This window comes from Pongo abelii, chromosome 3 (genome assembly GCF_028885655.2).
Source record: "Pongo abelii isolate AG06213 chromosome 3, NHGRI_mPonAbe1-v2.0_pri, whole genome shotgun sequence".
Lineage (NCBI taxonomy): Eukaryota > Metazoa > Chordata > Mammalia > Primates > Hominidae > Pongo > Pongo abelii.
Genome location: NC_071988.2, coordinates 55,744,985 through 55,766,060, shown reverse-complemented (window position 1 = coordinate 55,766,060; position 21,076 = coordinate 55,744,985). Strand labels below are relative to the sequence as shown.

The window sequence follows — 21,076 nt, the reverse complement described above, 5'->3', positions numbered from 1 at the left end:
ATTTAATATAAGGTTATTTGACTCCCTCAATATTGAAAAAAAAAAAAAAAAGAAAAGATCCTTGAGTCTTACTGTAAGTGCCTTGGTTTTCAGAGTCAAATTTTCAGGAGAAACTCTATGAATAATGCGAAGACCCAAACTAATGATGCTTTACAATTCCATAGTGTATTCACATGCACTCTGTAAATTGAGAAACAATACATGTAATTTTTGAAGAAAACAAGAAAACCTTAAAGGAGAAGCATATGTGTAGGTTTCAGACATTGTAAATTATAGCTAAAATTTATAAAACATAATATGTTTTACTGAGTTCAAACTCCTTTAAAACTCATTTTGCTTTTGCCCAATGATGATCATACCAAATATATTAACCTTTGATAGGATGGTGATGGAAAGAACCTGTGTTATAGTCAGGTAATTTTTCTTCTTGCTGTCGTACTCTTTTCCCCTGGGTTAATTGTATCATAGAGCTCTCATTCACATCAGAAGGAGTCTTCCATGTAGAACCACTTTTGGAAAAATAATTTTTTTGTGAGAGATGTCCTCTGTCACTTCGTAGGGCATGGATTATGAAGCATTGCTATAATGTGCCTATGATTCTGCAATATTGTAAAATAAAGGAAATACTGGAATCTTGAATTGAATAATAAGCATTCAAGTCCCTCACCTAATTATTTATGCATAATTACTCTGGTTGAAATATTTTTTCTAGTTTTACTAAGTTAAATTTCTAAGAAATGCTTGGCTATCTTTGGTTACTATGGACATAAATTATTTACAAAGGTAGAGAGCTATGTGCACACAAATCACGATTACTTTGTTGCTCTGATATTAAAAAATAAAACTGGGGAAACAATTATGACACCAGAATTCAAGATGAAAGTTTCCAGAAAGTAAAATCAATGTCTCCCATTTAGAAGACTTACTTTTGTTGAAAGGAATAACAAAAAAATTTCAAATTCTTTTAGAGTATAATTGTGTTAGATTTGAATAAAAATTAGCATAGTTAAGAAATAAGGAAGTTTCCAATAGTTGATGAGGGAAGACTTCAGTTATTTAAGCTTTTTGTAGAATTTCTTTCCATACTGTATTCTTTTGTAACTTTTAGTGGAACTCATGTCAAATAACACAACTTTAAAATTCTAAATGTAAACATTAATGATGCAAATTAGGTCATTTTAATCAACTTCACTTTTAAATTTTGGATATTGTGAAGAATAGTGAACTTAGTTTTGTTTGAAGACAGATAACCACTAAGATTTTTATAAGAAAAGAAATTTGTTTGGTGAAGTTAATGACAACATTTCAATGGAAAAATCATCATAAAATATTTTCTTTTAAAAAACTGTTATAATTCAGAGTGGTGATATATATTTCTGTAGGATATGAGAAATCTATTAGCTATTAAAACTTACAATGTATAATTATTACAAGTTTATTTTATATATCCTCTAATTAGCACAGTATTGGAGTTGTGAGTAAGAGAGAGGCAGGTGGTGAGGCTGTAATGTGAGAGAGAACATGTCACCCTCTTCAAATAATAGCTTTTATTCTTAAAAAATTCCGTTTCCCACCTCTATTTACATTATAATTATGGAAACAAATCCCTATGCCTAAATCAAATGTCAAATGTCTGAGTAGAGATGGCTCTATGTCCTGCTGCAATACCTTAAAAGAAATCATTATTAATAACTAATAGGTGTGTACTTCCTTATTCTTTCTATAAAATAACTTTCACCCATTGTTTCAATGGGTGAAATGAAATAAATGATTCCGGTTGTAATTGAAGCCAAAGTTAACAATAGCAATACTCCTCTTTCACTATAGAAATAATTTTCTCTCCTCCTCCGAAAAATGCGCTACTGTAATTAGGGTGGTGTCCTGAAAAGCACCACCCTTTGTGTGTTCTTTGTCCTCTCTTCTCTGCGTGCTTCCCTGCCTGCCTCATGTATCCATGCCATTCTGGGTTCTCCACTCTTCACAATCAAATAATATTTCATTTAAGCAAGGCCTAAGTCTTCTTTGGAAATCCCGTGTTGTACCCTTCCTTTGCACAATTAACGTTCCTAATTATTTTCATCCATTTTCTTGTTTATTTGTGCCATAGAGGAAAGAGCCCTAATGTTGAAGTAATTTGGCTTGAAATTCTAGACACATAACATGTCTGATTTTCCTTCTCAGTAAACATGGAACAATGTTATCTGCTTTATATATTTGTATGGATAATTACATTAGGAAATTTGTGTGATATCTAGCGCAATGTGTAGCATGTGATTAGTACTTGAAGGTTAATTCTTCTCTATCTTGTGACTTCATTTACTTTACTGTGTCCTTTTTTATTTTTTCCACTACAGTATGGGTTGTGAGAAAAACTGTTCTACTAATTTGCATTTTCTATAAAGTCTACTGTGGTAGAAATTTAGTATACATGTTTGAGAAAATGAATAAATAATTCATCTAGATGGCAGCTCATAATTTCTTCCAGTAATGAAATGCTATATATACATTTACTTTCTATTTTTGTGTATGCACGTGTATGTGTATGTGTATGTGTGTGTATGTATGTGTATGTGTGTGTGTGTGTGTGTATACATACATCTCCTGATACCAACTTTTGACTCTCGTATACTCCATGGTCACAGAGGAAGGCAAAAAAGACACAGAAAAAGAATGTTGAGGTTTGTTAGGATAGAGTATTGTGATCTTGTTCATGAATCTGACAATTATCTGTCAACTTCAATATCCCTCTTCAAGTAGCTGTCAGTTATTTTGTGCATGTTAAATAATGTAATTTTAAATTAGCAATTGCTTTCAAAATTTCTTTTCTGAGTTACACACTTATGACAATTGAGAATAGATTTTCAGGTTTTCTTGTGAGTCAGAGTTGGGTAAGAGAAAACAAAATGAAAATGTTGCACGTGATTTGTTTTCACTTAGTTTCTGTTTTATCTCAACCACATATTTCGTTTCTTGTCAATGCTTTCTCTATTTGTAAAGGTAAAATATTACGAGATTATCTAGGATGAGCTGTTTCCCATAATATCGATGAAATTAAAGAGAAAACTCTTTATATATATTGTGTCCATATTTAATACTGTAGGAGCCTATGTATACAATAGTAATCAATAAATATTTTTTAGTTAAATTATCAAATGATCTTGCTTCTTATGGATTCACATTGAAAGGATGAGTAGATTAAAATAATTGCTAATGCTATAGCACCTACCACATGCCAGCACTGTTCTTGGCTATTATTATGTATTTTATATAATTAAAAATTACAAATTTTAACTCATTTAATGTTCATAGAACCATATGAATTAAGTAATATCACCCTACCCATTACATAGATAGAAAAATGGAGATGCTATAGTTAAATGACCATCAACAGGAGAACTGAGATGCTATATAGTTAAATGACTTGCCCAACATAGTAGAACAGTAATTGAGATCAGGTTGTCTGGCTCCAGAATGCGTGCTCTTAACTACCATGCTGTAAATAACAATATCAAAACATCTGATAAGTTTGTGTAATTTTGACTTTTAGTAAAGACTTTGGTTTTTATTTTGACAGAATGAAGTGTATTAATACATTCCTCAGTAAACAATTTTGAATATCCCTTTTCAGAAGATTTTTAAATTTAATTCTAAAAATCTGAAATTATTGAAAATATATATCAATCTCCAGGACAAAAAAAAGAAAAGAAAGACAGAAAGAATGAAAGAAAAAAGGAAAGAAGAGAGGGAGGCAGGAAGGAAGGAAGGAAGGAAGGGGAAGGGAAGGGAATGAAGGGGAAGGGAAGGGAAGGAAGGGGAAGGGAAGAGAACGGAAGGAAGAAAGGAAGGAAGGAAGGAAAGCCCAATTTATGCTTGATTGATCAGTTTGAAAGGTGCTGACTGTAAAAGATGGTGTCTTCAGGATTTGGATTACGTTCCTTTAGTATTTTGGTTTCCTAAGATAAATCTTGGGAAGACTTGAAGACGAGGCAACTAACACTAGTTTGGTTCAATAAAGTTACTTTTTCAGTGCTTAAAGTTATTAATGTTTGACACCTCTAAGCAAGATTCCTCATCTTGAATTGTACAGTCCTGGAGAATAGGTTGCATGTTTTCTTCAATATTCTATTCCATGTTTCTAGACCACTGCTTTGTATTTTAGTGAGCATTCAATTAACCTCTGTTGAATGAATGAATTATGTTCAAACTGCATTTTAATTTAGTTTGTATCTATATGCTTACTGTTAAAAATAAGCTATTTAGAATAACATAAATGAAACATAAATGAAAATGAAATTTCGGGCATAATAATCTGTCTTTAATCATCATACATTGTTATTTAGATAATACTTTGCCTTGATTTTCAGTACTGAAGCTTTTGACGTTGAAACAAAAAGAGTAACATCTTTTGTAAACATAAATCTATGATGTTCACAGATTTACAGAGATGTTTAGAAAAGTAATGTAGTTAATATGTAGAATAATTTCTGAATGAACATTGCAGCCTGAGATGAAAGTAAGTCTCATATATTTACCTTTTGTTTTAAACTTATTTGTGGTAACAGTGATGAATGAAATATTTTACTATTCTAATGTTAGTGAAATTATACTGTGGTATAATTATATTGTGGTATAACCCTATGGGGCTTACTTTGTGTAAGCTTTACCACGGTGTAATATATATGTATATTTAGCCAGGCGCAGTGGCTCACGCCTGTAATCCCAGCACTTTGGGAGGCCGAGGCAGGTGGATCACCTGAGGTCGGGAGTTCAAGACCAGCCTGACCAACATGAAGAAACCCCCTCTCTGCTAAAAATACAAAATTAGCCGGGGTGAAGCTACGCGGGAGGCTGAGGCAGGAGAATCGCGTGAACCCGGGAGGCAGAGGTTGCAGTGAGCCGAGATCGCACCATTGCACTCCAGCCAAGGCGACAGAGCGAGACTCTGTCTCAAAAAAAAAAAAAAAAAAAAAAAAAATCAGTATATTTAAGTTAATTTGCTCAGTAGAGACTGAATTGTTTATTTCATTAAGATCTGAGGCCAGGATATAAACATGATGGCAATATATGTATTGTATAAATAATGTCTTTGGATTACTTACTTATTTTATACAATAACCCTTTTTTTTTCTTTTTTGCAGGTTTCAGATTTGGGATATTGGTGTTTCTGTTTCGGAGAAATTATTCTTTTTCTTTTTAATTTGAAGAAAAATCATCAGTCTTGGAATACAGAAGAGGAACTGGAAATATATGTATTTTGTTTCACATTTGAACAGTCATTCTTGAGGAATACTCCATACCTGAGTAGACAGCCATGTGGCCATCGCAGCTACTAATTTTCATGATGCTCTTAGCTACAATAATTCATGGTAAGATTTTTCAGATTTTTGTGTAATGCTTAATGTTGTCTCACTTATTCATACTAGACACTTCTTGGGATCTTTTCTCTGAGATTGCTTTGTAGTTTTTCCTTACCATATGTTAGTATGAGTAAGTTAAAATAAAAGAACATAATGTGTATTTCCTTTTTTTTTGAGTCAGAGCCTCGCACTGTCACCCAGGCTCGAGTGCAGTGGCACGATCTTGGCTTACTGCAACCTCTGCCTCCTGGGTTCACACCATTCTTCTGCCTCAGCCTCCCGAGTAGCTGGGACTACAGGCGCCCACCACCACGCCTGGCTAATTTTTGTTTGTTTGTATTTTTAGTAGAGACAGGGTTTCACAGTGTTAGCCAGGATGGTCTCAATCCTGACCTCGTGATCCACCCTCCTCGGCCTCCCAAAGTGCTGGGATTACAGGCGTGAGCCACCGCGCCCAGCCCATAATGTGTATTTTAAGCTGAAATAGTTATGAGTTTCCAGTTGCATTTCTTAAAGTGCCTGTTGAAATGTATTTAAAACCAAAAGGCTTTTTAAAAAGAGCTCTTGCATTTTATTTTTAGTCTTTACCACACTTTTGGAAAATCAGCTGAAATATTAATTATCTCATTTATTGTGAATTTTTTTGGCTTGCATAGTTTCATACTTAAAAACACATTTTTAATGTAGTAAATTTGGGCATTTGAAAGAAAACTCCAAAAGTAAAATCCCACTTATTCAAAAGTATCTGCTTTCCAAAACCAAGTCATTATTTTTTCTCTGAGTATTTACTACTCTGCACAATCTTTAATATACAGAACACAAACTATAACCTCCCAATAAAGGGAAATTGTTTTTCTACTATACCTTGAAATGCAAAAACACAAACAAATAAAAAACCAAAAGAATGGCTGGGCACGGTGGCTCACGCCTGTAATCCCAGCACTTTGGGAGGCTGAGTTGGGCAGATCACAAGGTCAGGAGATCGAGACCATCCTGGCTAACACGGTGAAACCCTGTCTCTACTAAAAATACAAAGAAATTAGCCGGGCATGGTGGCAGATGCCTGTAGTCCCAGCTACTTGGGAGGCTGAGGCAGAAGAATGGCGTCAACCCGGGAGGCAAAGCTTGCAGTGAGCCAAGATCGTGCCACTGCATTCCAGACAGAACGAGACTCCATCTCAAAAAAAAGAATAAAAACATACACAATAACAAAATAATATTAATGTACGTTTTCACTTTTTAAAGAAAGGTGTGATTATGGAAACATGCTAATATACTTAACAGACATGTATACTTAATGTTGTTCATTTAGACATCTTTGTATTTATAACAGAAATGATAGTTTAGAAAGGATGTACCTTGGCAAACTTTATAAAGTGCATCACATTATTTAATATATAAGCGAGACATTCATATTCTGTACAACTTAAGAGTAATATTCACTGACTCTCAAACCTGGTAAATTAAAGTCTATATGTATGTTCCTCTTACACAATTTAATGTTTTTGGCTGATTATCATTGATTTTTTTCACTAAGATGGAAATGTTGTAATATAGTCACTCTCTCATATGTTGATGATAATTATAGAAAAAAAAAGGACACAGCTGTATTTGCCACTGCTTAGGAGGTCTCAGAATATTATAGTGTAGCAAGCAGCTGAAATGAATTTTTAGCCTCTTTAGCTCACTTTTGGTTTTTAATTGATTACAGAAACCCATTGTAGTTCATCAGTGATGCAATTCTGAATCTGGCCTGTGTTCTTAAGTTTTAACATGAATTGCATTTTGCTGTCATTCTAAATACTGGGTAAAATAACTTCCTTTGACATTTTCCTCTAAAGTTCCCTGGATGCAACATATTTAGGTCTAACAATTCACTATATTATAAGGTAGAGATGTTTGTAAAATGGGAGTATCCTACTTATTCAACCATCTCAACCATCTTGTTTTAAGAAAATTTGTTTAAAATTTCAAAATATTTTCTTAATTCGTATACTTATACATTCACATTCTCTGCATGGGCACATGTAACATTTTGTGATGTGGGAAAATAAAAATAATTATGTTACTTGAGACAATGCTTTTCTAATTATCCATATATGTAAAGATGACTTAAATTAGATTTTTTATGTGATAAAAATTCCTCCCTTATAATGTTATTTTAAGAATAAAATAAATAGCATATGTAAATAATGTAGTACAGTGCATAGAAAATATTAAGTGCTTGAACATGTGAATTTCCTTCAACATATAATCTATCCCTCCAGTTAATTTTTGTTCCAGTAAATTATAACAACCAGGAATTAGCTAGCCATAAGAGCTGATATATTTAATGTTGATACTAAGGAAAAAAAGAAAAATATCTACATATATATTTACACACACACAATTTGTATTCAAAAGATCAATCTAAAATTACCTTTGTTAGAGAAAATTGGTTAAAAATAGCAGAAACAGACATTGTAAGAAAGATTCCTTTTTCAGAACTAAAATTCCTGGTCCCTAAAACTGACACTATGTATTTCAGTGGACCCCTAAATGTGGCTGAGCCATGGGTCTTGGGTCTTGGTTTGGGAACTGATAGTCTGCATTGAAATCACACACACACACACACACACACACACACACACACACACACACACACACAGAAACAGAGAGAGAGAGAGAGAGAGAGAGAGAGAGAGAGAATATCTCCAAGTAATTCTTAGAAGTATTAAATCAACCCCTAGTATAATAATAGAACACATAAAAGATTAACCTGGTATGTAAAATACTCTGGGTTAAAAAAATAAAGTAATCATTTCCATTTTATGTGGACTATTCAATATTATCTTGAGTTTTGAACCATAGAGGACAAAACAATATAGAAGCTTTTTATTTATAAACTTTATCCTTTATTTTAAAACTTTGCACCTGAGAAAATACAAGTTGGTTTTGTCTTCCTTCTTTAAGAAGGCTTTTTCTTTTGCCTTTGTGATACCACTTCTGACTTGTGAATGAAGGGCTTTATAAGCAGCCTTTTGGAACCTAACTTGCTCATACATAGAAAAATGTACCTTTGATCAAGTGCTGAAATATAATAGGATAGGAATTTTTAGAGTCCCCATCAATCCTGGCTTAAGAGAATACTACTGCATAACTTGAAACCTTAGATGACTGGGTTAAAAAAAAACTGTGTATGTCACAGTTATAGAAATACTTTTGGTTCCAACATATCCTCTGCTGACGTCTCCTTGCTACTGTTATTGAGATGTCCAGAATTTTTGCCCTCTTGACCATTGGGAATTAATTCTTCTGGGTAATGATCTGAATTGCTATCCCTTTCCTCAGAGAAAATAATGATGATGACTACTGATTTTATAGCCATAAACTTTAGATGTCTTAGTTCACTTAATATTCACTATAATTGCATGGGTTTATTTTTTATTATTTGTTATTATTATCATAATCACTATCTTTACAGGTAAAGACATGGAGGTACCCAGTGGTAAAGTAAATTGAGGTCACACAGCTACTAAGAGACACAGAGGGAATTTAAAATCAAGGACTTGGCTTTTGAGCTCTGCTCTTGCTGGCAGTAGATATCCAATTCCTATCAAGGCCATTCCTCTTTACGTAGAATCTCAACTCTCCTGGTCACTTGGGAGCAGGTGAGGCAGAAACATTGACCATCTGCCTCTTCCATGTTCTTGGGACAGACAGACTGTGGTTCTGAAGCCTAACAGACCAGAGATGAAATTCCAGCTCTGCCACCTACTGGCTCTGTAATCCTATTTATCTGTCAACTGGTTAATAAATATCATTAATTTACCCACTACAAGCCAGAAAACTGCTAGATGTACTAAAGACAGGACAGTGAACAAAAGACTTGTATTTCTTCCCTCATTGAGCTTACAGTAACCTAAAAATGTGTAGCTTAATATAATTTTCATCTGTAAAAATGAACATTTATTCCTTGCAGAGCTATTTTAAGAAATGGATGCAAGGATGTATAACTTCTAACATGGTGCTTTGGCATTTGATAAACCTTTCATTTTTTTTCCCCTGCTCCTTTCTTACCTTGAAATAGTGGTAAACCCCTGAGCACTAGGTAAGGAAAATAAGTAATTACTGTTATTCTAACCCTGAGAATGGAAAGAAATCTTTTTCTACTCAAACCTCAGTATCTATGTTTTGCCAAACATTTCTAAATACTAGTATCTAAACAAAATTATTGTCAATATTACTAATATCTAAACAAAATTATTCTCACTATGTAGGAATGTTTAAATTACTATTTTAATTGGTTATATATGATTGTTAGTGTTATATTTTTGCATAATCTCTACATGAACAAAATTAGAAACTAAGCTAAAGAATTAATTCTGATAATGTTTAGGTTAGTTGAATAATCCCCACTTGCTCTTAATAGTCTGGTCAATGTTTTGTATAGAAAAAACAAGTACATCAATATCACATAAATATGTACAATTTTTTAAATTAGGAAATGTCCCTGCTTCTGTGTTTATCTGTCCATATTCCGTGTCTCTGTGTACTTCCGTATTTCTCTTTTTCTGTTTTCCATGACTGTGTCCCCTTCCTGTAGAGCCATAATATCCTTATCTATAATGCAATGAGACCTGGCAGAAGTAAAGAGGAGCAGCTGAAGCAGATGGCCAGTTCTTTGCTGTGCACTACTGTAGTGTTGCATGAAGATAAAGGATTCTTTTTGTTGTTGTTCTGTTGATGTGGTTGGGAGCAAGGAAAAATAAGGAAATTGGAGAGCAAGAACCCAGTAATAACGTAGGTACCTGGGGCTCATTTTGATTGGCAGTAAAGAAACATCAAGGTCCAATGTGGGACCTTGGGCTGGGAGATCTGTTCCTGGGAGGTAACTACACCCAAGCCCCAGATGATTGGGAGTTCAGAAGGTGATTGTGGTGCTCAAATATTTCAACTACATCTCAGCTTAATTGAACCTCACTTGTAAAAACTGAATCATAGTTGAAGAGGTACAAAGCAGGATCATTGGCACTTAAACTAGGAATAACGGCGAGCAGTATATTTTATAGCGTCTTCACAGAAAAAGAAAACTGCAATATAAAAAAAATGCTTGTAGAACCAGCTTATACACTTTTTTTTTCTGCAATTCTATTGTTAAAGTTGCATCTGTATTTATATATTCAGGGACTTTACTGGTTAGCCTGCATTTTATCATGTGCAACAAATTACTTATAATAAACAGTTCTTAGTAGGGACAAAAGAATGATCAGATGCATATTTGTTTTTATATAATTTTCACTTTATTGTTAATCTCTGTTTACAATTATAATACTAATGTAAATGATTTAAGATAGTAGTCATATATTTTGTAACTTCTAAGATATGAAACTTGAAAAAGTACAAAATTACACTTAACTACATGGCATTTTATCATATAATTCTTTCTATGAAGATGTGTTTTATTAGTTGTGAAAGAGGTTGACTTCTAAGCTCTGCTTAACTTGGTTATTTTTAGAAATTAATCATCCTTGAAATGTTTATAATGCTTGCCAACCTAGGTAATTTGTAATATCTACAGTAATATAACTATGTTTATAGTCAAATACATTATACAGAAAAATCTGTGTCATGGTAATGATATATGAGGTTACTGCTAACACACCCAACACCATCCACATTAGCCAGTGGGTACTGAGATTTAAAATAGGTATTTTGTAAGCTAGCTGCACAATCGCTAATATCACAATGTAAGCTACAAACATACATGCCTGATAGCTTTACTTTGTGTGTAATAATTTGTTTAGAAACTTTCCCAAATACTCAGTATGCAGATTGGCAATTGGAAAATATTTTTTTTTTTGCTTTTGTACTTGCAAAAGGTGTTACATATGAATTTAATTGTAGTAATAATCTATGAGTGACGTGTACATATTTGGAGTAAAGTAGCATTTTTCTATATTGAAATTTTATGTATTGTGACTATTTGAGGTGCTTGTAATTTATCACATTTTTTATATTTCTTTGTCTGTGGTGGACTCAGACTTCTATAGGGTTGTTTTATGCTTAATGTTGAACAAATTTAAAAATATTTGAATATACAATATAAAGTCATTGTTTTCTTATTCTTTGGATTACTATTTACTTTAATCCTCAGTGTAATTGGGTTATTTATAAATGGGTCATTTTTCTTTATATTGTCAAATTATAAGCATTCTTTATAAAAATATCTTTTTTGAAAAGACGGTAAGATATCATTAGAAGACAGTTTTAAGAGATTTTTAGACTATATTTTCTAAGAATAGCTTTTAAATTTTTTATTTTTAAAATTTCAATTTTAAGTAAAAATTTCAAATATTGTTAGTAAAAAATATTTTTTATTAATACATAATATTTGTACATGTTTATGGGGGTACTTATGGTATTTTGATTCATGCATACAGTGTATGATGATCAAATTGGAGTACTTAGGATATTCGTCACTTCAACCATTTTTCATTTTTTTGTTTTGGGAATGTTTCAGATTTTCTGGGAGGCTATTTGCCTGGAGTTACCCACTTAAATTTTCATCTATTTTATGTTGAATCATGCACCATTTGTCTACCCTCATCACTTCAAATTCTCCAACCCCCTTTTTGTAAGACAGGGTGTCACCCAGGCTGTAGTGCAGTGGCATAATCAGAGCCCACTGTAACCTCAACCTCCTGGGCTCAAGCAGTCCTCCCACCTCAGCCTCCCAAGTAGCTGGCATGCGCCACCATGCCTGGCTAATTTTTAAAATTTTTTCATAAAGATAGAGTCTTGCTATGTTGCCCAGGCTGGTCTCAAACTCTAGACCTCCAGCAATCCTCCTGCCTTGACCTCCCAGAGCACTGGGATTACGGGTGGGAACCACTGTACCCAGCCCCCTTTTACTCATGTATTTGATTCCTCAAAGTAGTTCATTCATTCAGAATTTTTTTTAAAAAATAATTTTTAATTATTATGGATATTTAATAGTGCACGTTTATGGGATACATATAATATTTGATACAAGCATACAATTTGTAAGGATCAGTTACTCCAGGGTACTTAGGGTATCTATCATCTCAAATATTTTTATTTTTATGTGTTAGGAATATTACAATTCTACTCTTTTAGTTATTTTGAAATATACAATAAATTATTGTTGGCTATAGTCACCATATCTTGCTACTGAACACTAGATCTTATTCCTTCTACCTAACAGTATTTTTGTACCAACTAACCATCTTCTCTTCATCTTTCTCCTCTCCATTAATCTTCCCATCCTCTGGTAACCATCATTCTACTCTCTGTCTCCATTAGTTTAATATTTTTTTCTCATATATTACTGATAACATGCAATGTTTGTCTTTCTATCACTTAAGAATTTCATCATTTTTTATAGCTGGATAAATTTCATTGTGTATGTGTAACCACATTTTCTTTATCCATTCATTCATTGATGGACACTTAGGTTGATTCCATATCTTGGCCATTGTGAATAGCGTTGCAATAAATATGGGAGTGCACATATCTCTTCAATATACTTATTTTCTTTCTTTTCCACATATACCCAGCAGTGGGATTTCTGGATCATGTGGTAGTTCTTTTAGTCTTTTGAGGGACCTTCATGCTGTTCTCCACAGTGGCTGCACTATTTACATTCCCACCAACAGACAAAGGTTCCCCTTTCTCCACATCCTCACCAGCATTTGTTATTGCCTGTTTTTGGATAACAGCCATTTTAACTGTGGGAGATGATATTTCATTGTAGTTATAATTTGCACTTCTCTGATGATTAGTGATGTTGAGCATTTTTCATTTACCTGTTGGTCATTTGCATATCTTCTTTTGAGAAATGTCTATTCACATCTTTTGCTCATTTTAAGATCAGATTGATTTTTTTCCTGTTGAGTTATTAACCCTTGTCAGATGATAGTTTGCAAATATTTTCTCCCATTCTTGTGGGTTGCTTCCTCACTTTTTTATTGTTATTATGACTATAAAAATTAATAATTCTCCATAATTGAAACTTTATTTTTATAGGAGACCTGTATACTGGTGAATTGTATACAAAACAGCAAGGCAATTCATTGAGTTCTATTAGTTTTCAATTATTTCTTCCTAAGAAAATGATGAAGGTAATTAAAGTTTGGTAGCCAAGAAAAATTTCTATTTTTGGTCGAGTCTGAATTTTTTTGAGATTTTGGAAATCCTCTTTTTTATATTTTTATATCTTTGCTCAAATTATAAATATTGAGTCTTTCATTTTATTTCTGTAGATTGTTTTTTCTCTAATATGTTCTGCAAATTGCTGAATGCCTCTTTTAGTTCATCTCTACAGCTTTGCATCTCTCTATCAAATCCACATATTATATATTAGTGTCCTCTGGACTCACATCACATCTTTTAATTAAAAAAAATGGAAATCAGCAGAGAACCTGGTGTTTTATATGGCAAGGATAATTAATGATTAATAAATGTTGATACTGAATAGCTCCTGTAGTTTTCAGGAACTATAGACGATGATGTCACCATATTTAGGAAGCATTGCTTACATGAAGCCCAGAAACTGAAGTTTACAATATCATCCAATCTAAACTGCTTTAGAATCCTATATTGTATGGTCCTATTAAATGAAGTAGAAAGATCTTAAACCTTAGAGTTTAACTCCAGTTCCATTGCTTCCAAGATATACGGCCTCGAAGAGTTTAAATCACAGTTTATTTATTTGTTAAATGAGTAATTAGGCCTACTTTGTTATAGTATGAGGATTAAATAAAATAATGTATAAAAAGGCCCTAATACAAAGCCTCACACATTTAATCCTGGGAGAATGGGGTCATTAAAACATACCTTTAGGAATTAGAACCAAAAAAACAAATTATCTGAATAGTAAGCAAAATTTAAAATACAACACCATCTTGGGGTCACTTACATTCCACAGTTCTTTTTCAAAGACTGCATTGTATATTCTTAATCCCCAGTGTGACAGTTTCTCTAATTATGAGTCTGCACGTTTGTACACACATCCCATCATTATATTTAGGACTCACCCACTGGACTGTAACTAAGTCTTTAATGAGTTACTAATGAACATCTTAAGCTTAGATCAGCATTCAAAGAAAAATGTTAAAGGGTGTTGAAAAGCTATTCAAAGTACAGTTTTGTCACTTTTAATTAGACCGTAAGCCCAATAAAATATCCTGTCATCACTCTTCTAAGTTTGAAAAAATTGAATAGTGAGTGACAGATATACCCTCACTTTGGTATCATTAGTTTTATGTGAAGTTAAAAAGGGTAAATTCAGTGACCTAAATTAGAGAAATCATTGTTTTGATTAGATGTAAAGATAAAAATAACGTGCAAACATAAAATAGCATTTTACAACATTTCATTCTTTTTCTTGGACTCAGATGACTTTAAAACAGATTGATTTTGTTGTTGTGTTGGAGAATAACAGATGATGTGAGGAAAAAACCTAATGATTAGATATGTAGGTTAAAAACATAAAAATAAAAAAAACCCTCTGTATTTATAAAAGAACAAATAGTCTGCTTTCACTCATTACTGATTCTCTCCAAGCTGTTAGAGATATCACAAGAGTGGTAAACATAAACATTACCTGAATTAGATCAGAACTAATCTTTAGTAGAGCTCTCCATACAAATCAACAATGGTGGTGACAATTTAGCAATGATCATTTTTCTTCTTTTTTTTCTCCTTTTGATAGGGAACTTGGTGAAACCATGCAGACCTTAAGGGCACATTATTTAATAATGAAGACAAATAATGCATAAAATTTAAAGCAACAGGCTGGTATGATGCTCTCCCTCCAGGCAACACTACACAATTGCTTAAAAGGAGGCCTTTTAGATTAGTTACAATAGCTGGATTGTTGGAATAGCTGTGATAGCACAGATGTATTAGAGGTTACAGGCTGTTGGCAGGCTTTATGTTGTCCCTCTGCAGACAGATAAAAAACCACCATGTCGATTTTTAAAAGTAGGTGTCCAATAATAATCACATTCTATGTATACCACCAACATAACGTAATCGATCATTCTGACATTTGAGCCTGTTAACATATTTGCTGTCTTGTTAAACAGAATTTAGGCATTCATAGAAACTAATGGACATTAAGATGTGATATGGTTTGGCTGTGTGGCCCCACCCAAATCTCATCTTGAATTGTACTTCTATAATTCCAACGGGTTGTGGGAGGGACTGTAAAACAGATTGATTTTGTTGTGTGTATGTGTTGAGAAGGGCGGATGGGTGGCAAAAATATCTTACTACCATTAAAAAACAAAACAGTTCTCATTCTTCTCAGCTGTCTTCAGAAATGCCGGTTATTATTTACTTAGGAGAGGGAGCTAGAACTCCCTAACAAAACAGACCTCTGTCAATATATGGATCATTTTTGCTCATTTTGCCCACACATTAGTTACAATTGGCAGCATGATTAAGGTAGAGTGCCTCATTACTATAGTTCTAAAGATTTTTAAAGAAAGAATTTACTTTACAACATTCTGAAAGTATAGTTGCCATACCATTAAAAAATTTATATTCTTGAGGAGAGGAGTAGAGGAAAAAAAAAGTCAATGTTCTCCAAATAACAAATTCTAAAGGTTTTTTTTTACCATGAAGTTAAATTTTTTTGCATTATGTTTACAAGGAGGCAGATGTTTGGAAAATCTTACTAATAGTTATCACTCGTCTTAAGGTACATAATATGGATTTTATTTGACTAGAATAAAAAAAATCATCCTTTTTGTCAGAAGCCAAATCTCTAATAAATTCATATCACTAACAGAAATCTCTGATTACTCATTTTCAGAAGGGTTTAAGGTATTTACATCACAGTATTACAATTTAGGCAACAATTATAATGAAAGTCACTATTTTTCCCTTTATTGATAGGATATATAAAGTGCCAGCTATGAAAGCCAATTAAAAAGCAATCTTAAAAAGTTGGTTCTTTTGTTCTTTAACAAAATGAAATGTTTCCCTTTAGCTTTATTCACAGCCACGTGTTTGACTCTTTCACTATTCTCAGCCTGTTTTATAAAGCTTTTGTAACATAGTAGCTTAGTGTTCTGATAATGACTGTAGTGAATAAAAGCAGACTATTTATTCTTTTATAAATACGGAGGTTTTTAAAATTTTTTTTAACTTACATATCTAATCATATCTGGATCTTTTTCCCTCATGTCATCTGTTATTTATTTTTATAATTTCAACAGTTAGATTCAGGGGGTAAATGCACAGTTTTGTTACAGGAGTATATTGCATGACTCTGAGGCAAATGATCCTGTCACCCAGGGTAATGAGCATACTACCCAATAGGTAGTTTTCCGACCTTGCCTCACTCTCCCTCTTAGTTCCCAGTGTTTATCGTTCTCATCTTGTATTAGTCTGTTTTCATGCTGCTGATAAAGACATTCCTGAGACTGGGAAGAAAGAGAGGTTTAATTGGACTTGCAGTTTCAGATGGCTCAGGAGGCCTCAGAATCATGGCGGGAGGCAAAGGCACTTCTTACATGGCAGCAGCAAGAGAAAAATGAGGAGGATGCAAAAGTGGAAACCCATGATAAAACCATCAGATCTTGTGAAACTTATTCACTATTATAAGAACAGTATGGAGGAAACCGCCCCCATGATTCAAACTATCCCACCGGTTCCATCCCACAACTCGTGGGAATTATGGGAGTACAATTCAAGATGAGATTTGGGTAAGGCCACAGAGCCAAACCATATCACATCTTTTTTTTTTTTTTTTTTTTTTTATTGAAACAGAGTTTCTCACTTGTTGCCCAGGCTGGAGTGCAATGGCATGATCTTGGCTTACTGCAACCTCTGCCTCCCAGGTTCAAGTGATTCTCCTGCCTCAGCCTCCGAGTAGCTGGGATTATAGGCACCCGCCACCACTCCCAGCTAATTTTTGTATTTTTAGTAGAGACAGGGTCTTGCCATGTTGGCCAGGCTGGTCTTGAACTCCTGACCTCCGGTGATCCACCCGCCTCGGCCTCCCAAAGTGCTGGGATTACAGGCGTTAGCCACTGCGCCTGGCGCATATCACATCTTAATGTCCATAAGTTTCAATGTTTAGCTTCCACTTATAAGTCAATGTATGCAATCTTTGGTTTTCTGTTCTTGTGTTAATTCACTTAGGATGATGGCCTCCACTGGCATCCATGTTGCTGGAAAGGACATGATTTCATTATTTTTTATGGCTGCATAGTATTCTTCCATGGTGTGTGTGTGTGTGTGTGTGTGTGTGTGTGTACACACATATATACATATAAAATTTTATTTATCCAGTCTACCATTGATGAGCACTTGGGTTGATTCCATGTCTTTGCAATTATAAATAGTGCTGCAATGTATATACAAATGCATATGTCTTTTTGGTAGAATAATTTGTTTTCCTTTGGGTATATACCCAATAATGGGAATAGTGGGTAGAACAATAGTTCTGGTTTTAGTTTGTTGAGAAATCTCCAACCTGCTTTCCACAGCAGCTGAACTAACTAGCATTTCCACCAACAGTATGTAAGCATCCCTTTTACTCCACAGCCTCGCCAGCATCTCTTATTTTTTGTCTTTTTAATAATAGCCATTCTGACTGGTGTGAGATGGTATCTCATTGAGGTTTTGATTTGCATTTCTCTGATGATGAGTGATATTGAGTGTTCTTTTCGTGTTTGTTGGCCGCTTATATGTCTTCTTTTGAGAAGTGTTTGTTCATGTCCTTTGCCAGCTTTTTAATGGGGTTCTTTGTTTTTTGCTTGTTGAGTCATTTAAGCTCTCTGTAATATTAGACGTTTGTCAGATGCATAGTTTGCAAATATTTTCTCCCATTCTGTGGGTTGTCTGTTTACTCTGTTGATAGTTTCTTTTGCTGTGTGAAAGTTCTTTAGTTTTATTAGGTCCCACTTGTCAATTTTTGGTTTTGTTGCAATTGTTTTTGAGGACAGTCATAAATTCTTTCTTAAGGCTGATGTCAGAATGATACTTTATAGATTTGCTTGTAGGATTTTTATAGTTTAGGGTCTCACATTTAGAATTTTAATCCATCTTGATTTAATTTTTGCATATGCTGAAAAGTAAAGGCCTCATTTCATTATTTTGCATACATGGCCAGCCAGTTATCCTAACACCGTTTATTAAATAGGGAGTCATTTCCCCATTGCATATTTTTTGTTGACCTTGTTGAAGATCAGATGGTTTTATGTGTGTGGCTTTATTTCTGGCTTCTCTATTCTGTTTTATTGTTCTATTTGTCTGTTTTGTATTAGTACCACACTGTTTTGGTCATTGTAGCCTTATAAGATAGTTTGACGTTTGGCAATGTGATGCCTCCAGCTTTGTTCTTTTTGCTGAGGATTGTTTTGGCTATTGGGACTCTTTTTTGATTCCACAGGAATTTTACAGTAGTTTTTTTCTAATTTTGTAAAAACTGACATTGATAGTTTGGTAGGAATAGCATTCAATTTGTAGAGTGCTTTGGGTGGGCAGTATGGCGATTCTAGCAATATTAGTTCTTCTAATCCATGTGCATGGAATGTTTTTCCATTTGTTTGTGGCATCTCTGATTTCTTTGAGCAGTGTTTTGTAGTTCTCCTCGTACAGATCTTTCACCTTCCTGATTAGATGGATTCCTAGATATTTTATTTTCTTGATGACTATTGTAAATGTGATTATGTTCTTGACTTGGCTCTTAGCTCGAATGTTATTGGTGTATACAGGTAGCTCATGCCTGTAATCCCAACACTGTGGGAGGGCAAGGTGGGCTGATCACTTGAGGTAGGGAGTTCAAGACCACCCTTGCCAACTTGGCAAAACCCTCTCTTTACTAAAAATACAAAAAAAAATAGCCAGACGTGGTGGCAGGTGCCACCTCATCACCTTATTTCAGCTACTTGGGAGGTTGCAGTAGGAGAATCACTTGAACCCAGGAAGCGGAGGTTGCAGTGAGCCGAGATCACGCACCACTGCACTCTCCAACCTGGGTGACAGAGTGAGATTCTTGTCAAAAAAAAAAAAGAAATGCTACTGATTTTTGTATGCTGATTGTATACCCTGAAACTTTACTGAAGTTGTTTATCATGTCTAGGAGCTTTCTCCTGCCTTTAGGGTTTTCTAGATATAGAATCATGTTGTTAGCAAAGACATTATTTGATTACTTCTTTTCTTATTTGAATGACTACAAAAGTTTATCTTACTTATTTGTTTTATTTTATTGTAACAAGCTATGTTTTGGAGAAAATTAACAAGGAACCTAGTCTGAAGTGTAATTTCTTGCCCACATCAGGCATACCAGTACTTTATGAAACAAGGTAGTCTAGAGAAGGAACCTGTTGAGTTGAATAAGATTCAGGTATACCATAAAATTGTCTTCATCATACACGGGAGGACAATTTGTTACTACTTAGCTTAGCTGTTTTCTTATAAGACTCAGAATTGAAACAGATTTACCCCTCTGTGTTAGGACTTTCATGCTGCAATTTCTACATGATGGCATCTTTACTCAGGTGCTTGAATTGGATCTTTTATGACTATTGTTAGAGATTACTACCCAGCCTGTAAAGAAATTATGCAGCTATCGTATACACCTTAGGGAGAAATCAAGAAAGACATAATCTTTTATATGGCTAAAATGAGGGTGCTGTGGGAGAGAGCCTTTCAGGTATGCATAAGAAAGCAGGATTGAAAATGTGCCTTTATTTACAGAAAAGGAAATGAAAACAGTGGTGTCTTCTCTGCCCCTTACCCTTCTCTTTCTTTCCCTTTTATTATATATGTTGCAGTGGAGTTGGAATAGACATTTCAGTAGCAATCATCCATTTGCTATTGTAACTTTTTCAATATAATTTCCAGCATTTACACAATACTTTCCTGTTAGCTAAAGAGTTTTGCACATAACAGCTCAGTGAATACTCATAACAATCCAATGAGTCATAGGTAGTAGGACTGGTAATTTTCAGATGAAAAAATAGACTCAGAGCTGTGAATGTAATGATGTAATAATATATTTTAAGTGACTTTTGAGGAGAAACTGAACCCAAAATTTCTTAGCCATCTTGTGGAGGCTTCGTCCATAGGCATTTTTATAACCTACTGAGCATTTGCCTTATTTTATAGATCTATGATTTAAATTATAAATAAACCAACCAAAGTAGCATATTGAGATTGAGCTAGAATACGATAAAATAAAATAAGTAAATTTTTAAAATCTTCAATTAGGGAAGACAGCAAATACTGTGTTTGTTTAAATCTTGGAAATAAAAAGGAACAAGATTTTGAGTATGTTTTAGTAGAGAATGGAAGGGAAATATTATGAAATTTGATGATCATTTTATATAGAGATAGAGAACTGTTTGGTAAAATTATGGAAAGAGTGATATTAGAAACTGGTGAGATCTGGAAAGCCTGAGCAGTAGGGGACAGGATTTCCTACTAGGAAGGATACTTTGTACAAAGGATTAGGCAAGTATGTTCAGGAGGATAAGTATTCTCTTTCCAAGAGATACTACCATGGTGAAAGACAGAGTGTAATATGTAGGTTAGAGTCATAGCTATATTAGTGTACATTTCAAACTCTATAAGGCTCATGGTTGGGTTGCTAATAAAGACATGGTGAAATATAACCCTAAAACACAAAAATAAATGACTTGTGAGAAAAATTGTTAGTTTATGAAAATTAAAGCCCTTGTAACTCTGATAAATATGCC

General features: G+C 33.9%; 1 protein-coding gene across 49 annotated transcripts in view; it reads left to right on the top strand.

Moving 5' to 3' along the window:
* ADGRL3 (adhesion G protein-coupled receptor L3) overlaps window positions 1-21,076 on the top strand; it is an 858,853-nt gene that overhangs the window by 291,960 nt on the left and 545,817 nt on the right. For all 49 annotated transcript variants that reach the window (XM_063723430.1, XM_063723427.1, XM_063723423.1 and 46 more), the window contains one exon: window positions 5,139-5,366. In XM_063723430.1, coding sequence (XP_063579500.1) covers window positions 5,312-5,366 — 55 coding nt within the window. In that variant the 5' untranslated portion in view covers window positions 5,139-5,311. The remainder of the gene's footprint in view (window positions 1-5,138; window positions 5,367-21,076) is intronic.